The following is a 15359-nucleotide window of genomic DNA, read 5'->3' as shown; positions in this document are numbered from 1 at the left end:
TTTGTATGACTCTCAATTAGAGACAAACAATACACACCTGTCTCTAATTGAGAATCATACCAGGCCGAACACAAAACCCCACATAGAAATACAAACATAGACAAACCCACCCAACTCACGCCCTGACCAACTAAAATGAATACAAAACAAAGGAAAACAGGTCAGGAACGTGACAGTTACAGACTGAATTTAAAATGTATTAAATTGTCACTGGCCTACACACAATAACCCATAATGTCAAAGTGGAATTATGTTTGTTTTTTTAAATGTTCCACAAATGAATACAAAATGAAAAGCTAAAATGTCTTGAGTCAATAAGTATTCAACCACTTTTTTATGACAAGCCTAAATAAATTCAGGAGTAAAAATGTCGCTTAACAAGTTACATAAGTTGCATGGACTCACTCTCTGTGCAGTAATAGTGTTTAACATAATTTTTGAATGTCTACCTCATCTCTGTACCCCACACATACAATTATCTGTAGGGTCCCTCAATAAAGCAGTGAATGTCAAACACAGATTCAACCACAAAGACCAGGGAGGTTTTACAATGCCTCACAAAGAAGGGCACCTATTAGTCAATTATTTCTAAACAAGCAGACACTGAATATCCCTTTGAACATGGTGAAGATATTAATTACACTTTGGATGGTTTATGAATACACCCAGCTACAACAAAGATACAGGCATCCTTCCTAACTCAGTTGCCAGAGAGGAAGGAAACCGCTCAGGGATTTCACCATGATTCCAATAGTGACTTTAAAACAATTACAGAGGTTAATGGCTGTGATAGGACAACACTGAGGATGGAACAACAACATTGTAGTTACTTCACAAAACAAAAATATAAATGCAACATTTAAAGTGTTGGTCCCAATGTTCCATACTCACAAAACGCGTATTTCTCTCAAATGTTTTGCATACATTTATTTACATCCCTTTTAGTGGGCATTTCTCCTTTGACAAGACAATCTATCCGCCTGACAGGTGTGGAATTTCAAGAAGCTAAACATCATGATCATTACACATGTGCACCTTGTGCTTGGGACAATAAAAGGCCACCCTAAAATGTGCAATGTTATCACACAACACAATGCCACAGATGTCTCAAGTTTTGAGGGGGTGTGCAATTGGCATGCTGACTGCAGGAATGTCCACCAGAGCTGTTGCTAGAGAATTTATACATTTCTCTACCATAAGCTGCCTTCAAAGTCGTTTTAGAGAATTTGGCAGTACGACCAACCGTCCTCACAACCGCAGACCATGTGTATGTATATATGTCATCGTGTGGGTGAGCGGTTTGGTGATGTCAACGTTGTGAACAGAATGCCCCATGGTGGCGGTAGGGTTATGGTATTGGCAGGCATGAGCTACGGACAACGAACACTTTTGTGTCACTAAATTGAAATGTATTTATGGCAACTTGACTAAATTGAAGTTTACTAAATTTCACTAAATTGAAATGTATTGATGGCAATTTGAATGCACAGAGATACCATGACAAGATCCTGAGGCCCATTGTCGTACCATTCATCCGCCGCCATCACCTCATGTTTCAGCATGATAATGCATGACCCCATGTCGCAAGGAGCTGTACACAATTCCTGGAAGCTGAAAATGCCCCAGTTCTTCCATGGCCTACATACTCACCAGACATGTCACCCATTGAACACGTTTGGGATGCTCTGGATTGATGTATACGACAGCGTGTTCCTGTTAATATCCAGCAACTTTGCACAGCCATTGAAGAGGAGTGGGACAACATTCCACAGGCCAAAATCAACAGCCTAATCAACTCTATGCAAAGGAAATGTGTCACGCTGCATAATGAAAATGGTGGTAACACCAGATACTGACTGGCTTTCTGATCCATACCCCTACCTTTTTTGTATATGTATATCTGTGTTCACAGTCATGTGAAATCCATAGATAACGGCCAAATAAATGTATTTCAATTGACTGATTTCCTTATATGAACTGTAACTCTGTAAAATCGTTGAAATTGTTACATGTTGTGTTTATATTTTGGTTCAGTACAATTAACAGAGTGAAAATAAGGACACCTGTACAGAATAAAAATATTCCAAAACATGCATCCTGTTTTCAACAAGGAAACAAAGTAATACTGCAAAAATGTGGCAATGTCACGTTCCTGACCTGTTTTCTGTTGTTTTGGTATGTGTTTAATTGGTCAGGGTGTGAATTTGGGTGGGTAGTCTATGTTTTCTGTTTCTTTGTTGGTTTAAGGGTTGCCTGGTATGGCTCTCAATTAGAGGCAGGTGTTTGGCGTTTCCTCTAATTGAGAGTCATATTAAGGTAGGTTGTTTCACAGTGTTCGTTGCGGGTGGTTTTCTTCCGTGTCTGTGTATGTTGCTCCACACGGGACTGTTTCGGTATGTTCGTTCGGTTTTTGTGTAGTCTGTTTTTCCCTGTTCGTGCGTTCTTCGTGTTACATGTAAGTTCTTACGTTCAGGTCAGTCTACGTTGTTTTGTTATTTTTGTAAATCCTTTCCAAGTGTTTGTTTTCGTGTTTCGTCGTTTGTCTATTAAATCATTATGTATTCACAACCCGCTGCACGTTGGTCGAATCACTACTCCTCCTCTTCGTATGAAGAGGAGGAGGAACGCCGTTACAGGCAAAGTGATTAACTTTTTGACCTGAATAGAAAGTGTTATCTTTGGGGCAAATCCAATTCAACATTACTGAGTACCACTCTCTATATTTTCAAGCATAGCGGTGGCTGCATCATGTCATGGATATGCTTGTAATCTTTAAGGACTGTGGATTTTTCAGGATAAAATGGAGCTAAGCACAGGCAAAATCCCAGAGGAAAACCTGGTTCAGTCTGCTTAACTAAAACACAAAGCCAAATGTACACTGGAGTTGCTTATCAAGAAGACAGTGAATGTTCCTGAGTGGCGAAGTTACAGTTTTGACTTAATTGTAATTGAAAATCTATGGCAAGACCTGATAATTGTTGTCTAGCAATGATCAACAACTAATTTGACAGAGCTTGAAGAATTTTGAAAAGAATAATGGGCAAATGTTGCAGAGACTTACCCAGAAAGAATCAACAGCTGTAATCACTGCCAAATGTGAATCTAACACGGTGTGAATACTTATGTAAATGAGATATTTCTTCATTTCATTTTGTTGTTTTTTTATCTAAAATTTCTAAAAACATGTTTTCACTTTGTCATTATGGGTTACTGTTTGTAGATGGGTGAGAGAAAAAAATGTGTGTAATCCATTTTGAATTCAGGCTGCAACACAATAAAATGTGGAATAAGTCAAGGGCTGAATATGAATACTTTCTGAAGGCAATATACATTAAGAGAAAACTAATCATAACTAACTAGCAATGTTTTCAAAGAGAGCTAGCTAGCCAGCTAGCTATCAAGCAATGCAACAATAGTATAATTTCAGAATCAAAAAAAACTTCAACGGGCTCTGTATTTCAGGTGTCATAGTATTTAGGGGGTTCACTCAATGCTCTAGAATGTAGGGTGAAAAAATTGGTGCTAATAAATGAATGTCAAAATGTAGTTTTCTTTGCACTATGTCATTGTAAATCACATACAATAATTCATTAGTTTATTTTCTACAATATTACAACCTATATTATGACTATAATATAATGCTTGTACTTAACAGTGTTGATGAAATAAGAACGCTAGTTTGTTGTGACCGTTGCTAGTTTAGACTGTGCCGCTCTTGGTTGTAGCTCTCCCATTATCGGCATTGGGAGATGGTAACATTTGGAGGTGTTTCTGCACTTTGGACCAATCAAAATCAACATGATACACTCTTCATTTTCATCGCCAGATCCTTGGCTTTCATTGGCTATATTGGTGATCAATCTAAGATGAGAGGGGCAAAGGGAAAGACTCCGAAATACACCATGAAAACTGGAACAGATTGCTTCCATGAATGGTAGATATTGAAATTCAGTCTGCTAGCTTAGTAAAAAAAAATATATACATACAGTATATATATATATATATATAAAGGCCCAATTTTGATTTGTATTCCCCGGATTTCATTTAGAAAAAGACCATGTTATCACACACTAACCTCCAGCCACTAGCTAACCCGAATCATGCTACATTCTCAGAGTAAATAGTCTAACATTTTAACCATATGTGGTAGAGACAGGGTTTGGACTATTGTTTTTCTGATGCAATTCTCTATTGAATGGACATTTATAAACCTTGAATGAAAAAATAACTTTAGGGGTGAACATCCTACATAGTTGTGAGTGCCCCTGTTGCACTGTTCAATTATTTAGCTATTTAAATAATGTATTTTTAATGAAAACTCTCAGTTTTTCCATTTCCCTCATCGGATCCATGGGTTTTAAACATAAGCTTATCCAAGGTGTTGGACTCGACGACAGTTTCTATCCACAGGAGCGCTGGAATTGGTTACCCAAATCTCTGGGGCAGGGCTTAGCGAAGGGTCAATTGAGAGAACTTTAGGGCCCTGTGGTTACCTTGACAACAGAGAGCATGCCCTCGTTGTTGTCGGGGTTGGTTTGGATTTCGAAGTTCTGAGTGGGGTCACCGTTGATGATGGAGTAAATAGCTCGCCACGCCCCCGTCGCTGGGTCATCTCTGTCATCCACCGTCAGGTTGACAGCCACACCTGTGGAGCCCTCGTCCACATTGGCCTGGAACTGGAGGGACAGACAGAGACAGAGGGACGAGACTGGTCAACACTTGTGTCATTATAGAGGTATTGAACTGGACACATAGAGACATTACTGGTTATCACACATTTATTATAAACAGGTGGTTTATATTCAATGGCCTGGAACAAGACACACAGACATTACTGGTCAACACATACAGATAGCAGACGTACGTTCAACAAGGGAAATAGTTTGCAAATGTCGTGTCTTTGACTATGCCAGATTAATTGCTATGACATGCTATTCTATAAAATAATTTCTCCGTAATTAATATTACCTGATTGAACTAATCATGTAAATGTTAAATAACTAGAGAGGGACACCACAAAATAATATTTATAGAGCTGTTATCTTTCGAATAAACTCTTAAAGATTTAGTAAGATTTTACATCCATAAGTCACATTAATCGTCATTTTATTCAGTCTCGTCTGAAAGTTGTAAGTCCTTGGTTATCTGCAAGAATCCTGGCTAACAAGTTGAATCAGCAATACAAAATTGGGTTTAATTATTTATTTACTAAATACCTAACTAATCACACATATACAATTAAATCATAACTTGATCACAAATTTCGTCATACAGAAAAACGTCCCTAGCGGGCGGAATAGATATGACAGCTTGTTACACAAAGGGAAGGGGCTGAGTCCTAGTGAAAGAGCGGGAGACGAACATAGGCGAGCTGTGCTATCGTAAATACAGTATCTTATGCATTCTAAATTACCGCCCATTTGAAGAGGAAAATGCAATCAATATTTACTCTGAGCTGCGCTTCAGTAGGTTGGTGGTAGATGGACCGTGTCGCCAACCCGAGTCCTCTGTCCTTTGAAGAATGTCTCTGGTAGTCACGGGATACGTTGGAGTAACGTTGGTGTAGTAGACGGGATACTTGGACTGTCCTTCCTAACCTGCGTTTAGCTGTTCCTAACTCAACGGCTAGGAGATATCACTTCTGTAGTGAATACGAGTTCAAAGTTCATACCATTCACAATCAAAGTCCATGCTGATGTTGGCTTCATCTGTAGTTATTATCTGAACCATTCTGACACAGGACCGTCATCCTGGTGTACCCGGAACAGGAAGTTATATTCTTGTCCTTTGGCTTTTATAGTGGAGGGAGAGGGGTGTGTCTGAAAGGTTTATAACCCATGCCTCTTCACAGGGGCGGACCACTGTGAGCAGAGGAAAACTTATGAAAGCACAGATCTCTCATTTGGAAGCTAAAATTACATTTCACCTCTTCACAAATAATGTCATATTCAAACATTTGAATTAAACAACAATTCCATGTTAATCTGATACCTCTGACGTTTAGACTTACCAAAGTAGAGTTTATGTCATTCTATCATTGATGAGAATGTGTCAGTGGGCAACCGAACTGACATAATATACCTTAAGTACCCCCGCATATGTTCAGTTGGTCGAATTACCAGAATATAGTTCATTTCCCCCAACTTCTGATGTTACCCAGAATCTCTACGTTAACCAAGGGGTTTTCTTATGTCACATCAGTTATAGTAGGGAGAGAGAAAAACGGGGAAAGAGGTATTTATGACTGTCATAAACCTACCCCTAACCCAACGTCGTGACACAAACGTAAGCTAAAGTTAACTACGACATTCCATTTATTTTGTGTTAGCTACTTGTGGGTTCACCGTAACATTTTGGAATTTTCATTCAAATCGTTCAACAAATTGTTACTTACTGTAGTAACATGTTCACCCTTTCAGTTGGACAGTGGTTTAACCTTGATTTTAGGTAAAAAATAAGGGATTTTATCATTATCATCATCATCAGCTCAGTGGACTTGGGACAAGTGAGGGATAGAGTATGGTGTTTCTCAAGATAGGTTGCCCAGTCTGAATCCAGCTCCTCTCGAAGTGACTCACATCTACAGGCTATTAAACGTTTTATCTCACTTACATCATTTACATCTCTCAAGTGCTATTGAGTTGAATCCAGTGTCAAACTCCTCTCTCTAGAGCGGTTCGAGAGCTTCAAGTGTCCACCTCACTAAGGCTCTATCATGGTCCACACACACCAACACAGTCGTGCCCTCTTCACGACAAGTCCTCTTCACCCTCAGGAGGCTGAAAAGACTTGGTATGGCAACTGCTTGGTATCCGACCGCAAGGCGTTACAGAGGGTAGTACATCATTGGGGCCGAGCTCCATGCTATCCAGGACCTCTATACCAGGAGGTGATAGAGGAAGGCCCTAAAAATGTTCAAATACTCCAGCCACCCAAGTCATAGAGTGTTCTCTCTGCTACCGCACGGCAAGCTGTACCGTTGTACCAAATCTGGAACCAACAGGACCCTGAACAGCTTCTACCCACAAGCCATAAGACTGCTAAATAGTTTGCTAAATCATTAACCAAATAGCTACCTAGAGTATCTGCATTGACTGTCACGAATTCCGTTTCCTGAGTCTGGTTTTTGCCTGTGTTCTGTTCTGGAGTGTTTTTCCGGTGTCCTGGAACGCACCCTGTCTGGTTGCCGGGCGTTTTAGCTAGTTGGGAGATCTCAGATTACCCGCACCTGTATCCCATCAGCTATCTGTGCACCTGGTCCTGATCATCATCTCTCCTCTTCATAAGCCCGGACCTGACATCCATTCCCTGCCGGATCGTTAGCCATAAACAGTATGTTGTGCCAGTGTATCAGCCTCCAGCTTGATAGTATTTGTTTTGTTGTTTTGTACGTCTTGCTTGCCTTAAACTTAACCCCGTTTGTTCTGTCTTCAGTTATTCACCCGGATCACTTACCCCATTCCTGCCTGGTCGTCGGAGGCTTCCGCTACTCCTTTGGACCCACCTATTCACTCCCATCAACTCACCACCGCTGCCCGTTACGTTACCTGGATATTTCTACACCTTCATATTCACTTGTAAATAAATACTCACCTTCTTCCTACTCTCCTTGTCCTGGTCTGCTTCTGGGTTTGATTTTGAAAGAACGTGACATTGACCCTTTTTGCATTCACTTTTTTGACTCAGAGTACATGTGGTCAGGGGGCACTGACACTGTGTCCCAAATTAAAATTAGAAAACCTTATTGTCCACTCAATTTGAAAGTGTATCTTTGGCTTCATCACAAAAAAACAGACATTAATACAACATCATGAGCACATCATTCTCAAGATGAACAAATAAATCATACAAAGTGCTACAGTGAAGTTCACTGAGTGTACAAAAAACCAAGAACACCTGCTCTTTCGTGACATAGACTGACCAGGTGATAGCTACAGTATGATCCCTTATTGATGTCACTTGTTAAATCCACTTCAATCATGTAGAAGAAGGCAGGTTAAAGAAGATTTTTTAAGCCTTGACACAATTAAGACATGGATTGTGTATGTGTGCCATTCAGAGGGTGAATGGGCAAGACAAAATATTTAAGTGCCTTTGAACGGGGTATGGTAGTAGGTGCCAGGCGCACCAGTTTGTGTCAAGAACTGCAATGCTGCTGGGTTTTTCACGCTCAACAGTTTCCCATGTGCATTAAGAATGGTCCACCACCCAACGGACATCCAGCCAACCTGACACAACTGTGGAAAGCATTGTAGTCAACATGGGCCAGCATCCCTGTGGAATGCTTTTAACAACTTTAACAACTAAATATTAGGAAGGTGTTCTTAATGTTTTGTACACTCAGTGTATGTTGTGACATTGGTGTAAAACCATAATCATCATCAAGTGATCCCCACCCTATTCCCTTTATAGTGCACTACTTTTGACCAGGGTACATAAGGTGCCATTTAGGATGCAGACTGTGTGTCTGTGAATGCCAGGTTAAGCAGTCTGAGGGCTGCACTGAGGCTGTCCAGGGTGAAGCAGCACTAAGGCTATCCGGTCTGAAGCAGCACTGAGACTGTCCGCGGTGAAGCAGCACTGAGGCTATCCGGTCTGAAGCAGCACTGAGGCTGTCCGGGGTGAAGCAGCACTAAGGCTATCCGGTCTGAAGCAGCACTGAGACTGTCCGCGGTGAAGCAGCGCTGAGGCTATCCGGTCTGAAGCAGCACTGAGGCTGTCCAGGGTGAAGCAGCACTAAGGCTATCCGGTCTGAAGCAGCACTGAGACTGTCCGCGGTGAAGCAGCACTGAGGCTATCCGGTCTGAAGCAGCACTGAGGCTGTCCGGGGTGAAGCAGCACTAAGGCTATCCGGTCTGAAGCAGCACTGAGACTGTCCGCGGTGAAGCAGCGCTGAGGCTATCCGGTCTGAAGCAGCACTGAGGCTGTCCGGGGTGAAGCAGCACTAAGGCTATCCGGTCTGAAGCAGCACTGAGACTGTCCGCGGTGAAGCAGCACTGAGGCTGTCCGGGTGAAGCAGCACTGAGGCTATCTGGAGTGAAGCAGCACTGAGGCTATCTGGAGTAAAGCAGCAGCAGCAATCATTTTTTCATATGTAAGTCAGCGGGACTCAACCAAAAAAACAAGTTTGTGTGGAAAGAAAGAAATACAGACGTGCATGTATGCGAGACAGCTCTATCCTATGCCCTTCCCACAGAATCTCCATTTGTTTCTCATTGTCACTCCTACCCTATTGTTGTAGAGAACCCTTAATCTGATTCATATCAGGAATGTATTCTGCTTGGCAGCCACTTTGTTGTAGTGTGCATTGTGAAGCACAGGAATACTCTAGGAGCCTTAATGCATCTACCCGAAAGCAATTCCCTCTCTCTCTGTCAGGACCATTATTGTATCACAGTTTACAGAGTAATCTATCAGGCACACAACGCCCTGTTTAAGGACAGTGCTGTATTCCAGATGATGGTGTATTCTGTCAGGATGGTATTTTGGGTCACAGATTACCGCTCGCTCTTCCCAACACACCATGCATTGGTTGTTGGAACAAAGCCCTTTCAAAAACAAACTTTACACAACTCAGTCATTTAGGCTACAGAGGACAGAAGCAAAATGTTCTTCTAAAGGAGAGAAAGAAAGAAAAAGAAACAGAGAAAAAGAGGGAATGAAAAATATACCTGGGGTAACACAGCTAGTTTACAGACCTAACCCTATTCTGATGTTAAACCTCAAACGGCATCCTCAATGGGAGGGAACATGGCCTGTTGCTAAGCACCATGACATCCTGTTCTATGGCTGCTTTCCCCCTGTGATTACAACAGTTACACACTACTTACACGCTGATTAGCAGGATAGCAGGCTGCTGTAACTGCAGACCAGACCTCAGCCTCCCTCCCTCCCCAAGAACCCCTGTGGATCGTAGCGTTGCGGCTGTGCGGTGCACCGTCGGAGAGGGAACATTCCCATTCCACAGGCATAAGACAACCCACAAAAGCCATTACCACAGACAGAGCACGGAATCAGGGATGTCCCACTGATCAGGGATCCCTGAAGAATTCTAATAATGAGCTGCCTTGAATATTCTTCTGCTTAAATAGTGTGGTGATTTTGTTGCAGGAGCAAATGGATAGCCACACTTCTCCAGTGATACTTTGAAACGGCCTCTACGAATAGTAAAGAGGTTTTTGGGATCCTTCTTCAAGGTGCATTGAAAGATTTGAGGAGGACAAATTGTTAAAAGCACACACACACACACACACACACATACACATACACATACACATACACACACACACACACACACACACACACACACACACACACACACACACACACACCCACCCACACCCACACACACACACGCACACACACAGAAAGATCACTGGCCATTCGGGTTTCATTTAATCATCTCAAGCAGCCATGCGGTCAGAAGGATGTATTCAATCTTTGTCGCCCGTTACCACTGAGCCCCTGCCCTGCTACTGATAAGACCCCAATACCTCTGAGTGCACAAAGTAACCAGCGGTGTGAGAGGGTGGGGGAAATAACCACTAACTCAGACTGGCCCTGGTGTGTCATACACACACAGACAGAGTGTGTGTGTGCACGCTCGTGTGCGTGACCCTGGGTTCTTGTTTTGTGTTCTTGTGGTGTGTGTGTGTGTGTTCTTGTGTATATCGGAGAGAGAGACAAACAGACCCAGAGCCAGCCCCAGAACCAATTATAGAGCAAGGGAGCTCTGTTAATACACAGTGAAGGGATGACCAGGTCAGTAGAGGCCAAATCAGGGCAGTTCTGTGCAGGCCAGAGGAGAAACACATACACCCTCTGATTTAATTTAGCTGCCTGCTAGGGATTAGAGCCATACATTCACCAGCTGTCATATTGGGACTCATATCAGCTAACTGGATGATCCCATTGAGTTGACCTGCTGATAACAGTTTGACAGCTCTTTAATGTGGTGAACTCTAGCGCTACCCATTTCATATGATATGGGTCCATCACAATAACAATGTCCTCCCGCCTGTAACCTGACACAACTGTAGTTCAACAGACCATCAACAGGTGAAGGAGGGAGGAAGCAGCCACTCTGAAAACCACCCACTGAGAAAAAACTGGCTGAATCAACGTTGTTTCCACGTCATCGCAACAAAAGAAAATCAATGTGATGACGCTGAATCAACGTGGAAAACTGATTGGATTTGAAAAAAAGGAATCAACGTCAGGGAATCTTGTATTTCTTTCACCCAAATTTTAACCTCAATCCAATGACATTTGTTTCACGTTGAATTCACGTTAGTTGACACATCAACCAAGTTTTTTTTCAAAACTAAACGTTGAACTGATGTCTGTGTCCAGTGGGCAGAGATTGTTTTTAGGGCCATCATACAATGCATACTTCTTGTTTACTATGAAAATGCCCTGTCATATCTCTCTGTGCATTCCCCACTTGTTGCTGACAATGCATATTGATCTAATATGGGGATATAATGGGAGCAGGGGGTCAATATCAAACCTCATTAACATCACTTTGGAAATGACTTCCTATTTCTTTCCAACTTTTCCAATCATTCTATGCCAGCTGGCACTATGATTCTGTTGGAAGCCAACGACCCTGAATTTATTGCCTTTGTTGAGATATCCACTCTATGTGCTGTCAATGACCACTGCCTGTGTGTCTGTCCCTGGCCTTCCTCTCCACATGTGAATAGGATATGGCGATTGGCTGCTCATCCTGCATTAATGTTAATAAGTGGAGTGAAGAGGAGAAAGAAAATCTCTCTCTCTCTCTCTCTCGCTCTCTGCTCACAGTGTACCGTCACACACTCATCATACTCATCTTTTTACACCTCCACCACCCCTCCTACTCGGCAGCCCACCATCCCCCCATCATCTGACAGACCACAGAAAAGAGAGGTAAACTTACAGTGGTCCCGGACAGTCAGACAGAATGGCTTATGAATTTAAATGTGGTTTGATTTGGTTGGTCTGACAGAGAGACAGCCATGCAGGGAGAGAGTACAGCAGAGCAGCTGTTCATTTGTCCTAATGGAAAGTGCTTTGTGACATCTCTGTGGCACCATAGATTGAGCTGACAGCAAACACACAGTGCCATGTCACTTTAGTCCCTGAGGAGACAACACTATTCCCCTAAGGAGCTGTGACATCACAGCAGAGGGGAAGACTCTTAAAGGTACAGTACGTCTTTCTACAGACAGTGTTGTTCTTTCTCTTTCTGCCTGCTGGCATCATCTGACCTGACTTCACAAAAACAATTGAAAAGCCCCCAAAGAAAGATCCTATGCTTGAACTTGTATCATTATTACTCTAGTTTGATACATTACTTTTGATAGGATGATTAATTTGAACAGTGCATGCTTCTAATTCACATCTGGGTAGCTAGCAGTACGTTGAGGGAAAATATTCTCCTACATGCTAAAATATCATTATTCCCAGGCGCAAAATAAAAATAGTATAAATCTTTCAGCAGTTCTCTCTTACCCAGTCAGCTTGCTTATGAAAGCTGCTTATCTCATCTGATTGATGTGCTTCCTTCAGACAGAATGAACACCTAAAATAGTTTGTGTGCAGACTCACTGACACGTGCGCACACACACGCACGCACACACACACACACCCTCTCTCTCTCTCCTACATACATGGGCCAAGGAAGTTAATGAGCATACCTGCACTATTATTACATTTGAAGAGCTCCAGCTCAAGCTGTTCCCATAGATACACTTCAGCTGAACATATGGTACATAAAACTGCCATTGCCTTTCAAATGTGATTAAGTTAACACAGTTAAATTGGCTCTAGCCATTGCATTTATCTAGAGAGTGAAATAACATCTATTCTCAACAACACTGCATCATATACTGTAGCCAAACAACAAACATTTACAAGCTGTACTTTATACTCTGAACAATATACCTGCTTTAGATGTACTGCTCAATAATAATCTATCCTCACTCTTAACTTCTTATGGCTGGGGGCAGTATTGAGTAGGTTGGATGAATAAGGTGCCCCGAGGTGCCCAGAGTAAACGGCCTGCTACTCAGTCCCAGTTGCTAATATATATATATTATTAGTACCTCTGGATAGAAAACACTCTGAAGTTTCTAAAACTGTTTGAATGATGTCTGTGAGTAAAACATAACTCATATAGCAGGCAAAAACCTGAGAAAAAATCTAACCAGGAAGTGGGAAATCTGAAGTTGGTCGTTTTTCAACTCATTCCCTATTGAAGATACAGTGGGATATGGGTCATGTTGCACTTCCTAAGGCTTCCACTAGATGTCAATAGTCTATAGAACCTTGTTTGATGCTTCTACTTTGAAGTGGGGCCGAATGAGAGGGGAATGAGTCAGAGGTCTGGCAGAATGCTTTGAGCTCGTGACGCTCGTTCACATGAGAGTGAGCTCTGATCCATTTGCTTTTCTGAAGACAAAGGAATTCTCCAGTTGGAACATTATTGAAGATTTATGTTAAAAACATCCTAAAGATGGATTCTATACATAGTTTGACATGTTTCTACAGACTGTAACGGAACTTTTTGACATTTCGTCTACTCCTAGTGAACACGCTTCGTGACTTTGGATTTGTTAACAAAACGCGCTAACAAAAGTAGCTATTTGGACATAAATGATGGACATTATCGAACAAAACAAACAATTATTGTGGAACTGGGGTTCCTGGGAGTGCATTCTGATGAAGATCATCAAAGGTAAGTGAATGTTTATAATGTTATTTCTGACTTCTGTTGACTGCACAATATGGCGGATATCTTTTTGTCTTGATTGGTCTCTGAGCGCCGTACCCAGATTATTGCATGGTTTGCTTTTACCGTAAAGCTTTTTTGAAATCTGACACAGCGGTTGCATTAAGGAGAAGTGGATCTAAAATTCCATGTATAACACGTGTATCTTTGATCAACGTTTATTATGAGTATTTCTGGAAATTGATGTGGCTCTCTGCAAAATCACTGGATGTTTTTGGAACTACTGAGCATAACGCGCCAATGTATACTGAGATGTTTTTGTCACGCTCTTACCTTAGTTCCTTTTTTATGTCTCTATTTTGGTTTGGTCAGGGCGTGAGTTGGGGTGGGCATTCTATGTTTTGTTCTATGTTTTGTATTTCTGTGTTTGGCCTGGTATGGTTCCCAATCAGAGGCAGCTATATATTGTTGTCTCTGATTGAGAACCATACTTAGGTAGCCTGTTCCCACCTGTGTTTGTGGGTAGTTGTTTTCTGTTTTGTGTGTTGTCACCTTACAGAACTGTTTTGTCGTTTCGTTCACTCTCTTTGTTGTTTTTTGTATTTCAGTGTTCAGTTTTTATTTAATAAATCATGAACACGTACCACGCTGCACTTTGGTCCTCTTCTCCTTCTCCCGACGATATTCGTTACAGAACTACCCACCAAAAAAGGACCAAGCAGCGTGGTAAGGAGGAGCAGCGCGATCTGGAGAAATGGACATGGGAGGAGATATTGGATGGCAAGGGACACGGCACAGGCTGGGGAATATCGCCGCCCCAAAGAAGAACTGGAGGCAGCTAAAGCTGAGCGGCGGCGATATGAGGTAAGGCAGCGCAACAGGCATGAGAGGCAGCCTCCCCCAAAAATTTTTTTGGGGGGGGGGGGGGGGGGGGGGGGCAGACGGGTAGATTGGCGGAGTCAGGCGATAGACCTGAGCCAACTCCCCGTGCTTACTGGAAGAAGCGTAGTACTGGTCAGGCACCGTGTTATGCGGTCAAGCGCACGGTGTCGCCAGTACGCGCTCATAGCCCGGAGCGCTATAGGCCAGACTCCCGCAAGTGCCATGCGAGAGTGGGCATCCAGCCAGGGCGTATTGTGCCGGCTTAGCGTGTTTGGTCTCCGGTATGCCGTTTCGGCCCAGAGTATCCTGCGCCGGCTCTGCGTGCTGTGTCTCCGGGACGCTGGGAGGGTGCAGTGCGCCCTATGCCTGCATTCCGCCCGTGCCGGGCCGAACTGTTTCGTCGTTTCGTTCACTTTTCGCACTAAAGTACATTCATCTCTAGGAGACAGAACCCTTCTCCTTCATGAACGGTATGGCGGCTGTGTGGTCCCATGGTGTTTATACTTGCGTACTACTGTTTGTACAGATGAACGTGGTACCTTCAGGCATTTGGAAATTGCTCCCAAGGATGAACCAGACTTGTGGAGGTCTACAACTTTTTTCTGCAGTCTTGGCTGATTTCTTTAAATGTTCCCATGATGTCAAGCAAAGAGGCACTGCGTTTGAAGGTAGGTCTTGAAATACATCCACAGGTACACCTCCAATTGACTCAAATTAAGTCAATTAGCCTATCAGAAGCTTCTAAAGCCATGACATCATATTC

The 15359-nt window shown here is 42.6% G+C and overlaps 1 protein-coding gene across 1 annotated transcript in view; it reads right to left on the bottom strand.

Annotated features, from left to right (window-relative positions):
- Nucleotides 1–15359, bottom strand: part of cdh13 (cadherin 13, H-cadherin (heart)) — a 570143-nt gene that overhangs the window by 113410 nt on the left and 441374 nt on the right. The window contains exon 9 of the mRNA XM_055934321.1: nucleotides 4494–4676. Coding sequence (XP_055790296.1) covers nucleotides 4494–4676 — 183 coding nt within the window. The remainder of the gene's footprint in view (nucleotides 1–4493; nucleotides 4677–15359) is intronic.

Source organism: Salvelinus fontinalis, chromosome 9 (assembly GCF_029448725.1).
Source record: "Salvelinus fontinalis isolate EN_2023a chromosome 9, ASM2944872v1, whole genome shotgun sequence".
NCBI lineage: Eukaryota > Metazoa > Chordata > Actinopteri > Salmoniformes > Salmonidae > Salvelinus > Salvelinus fontinalis.
The sequence above is the reverse complement of the archived record's forward strand: the minus strand, read 5'-3'. Positions and strand labels throughout refer to the sequence as shown.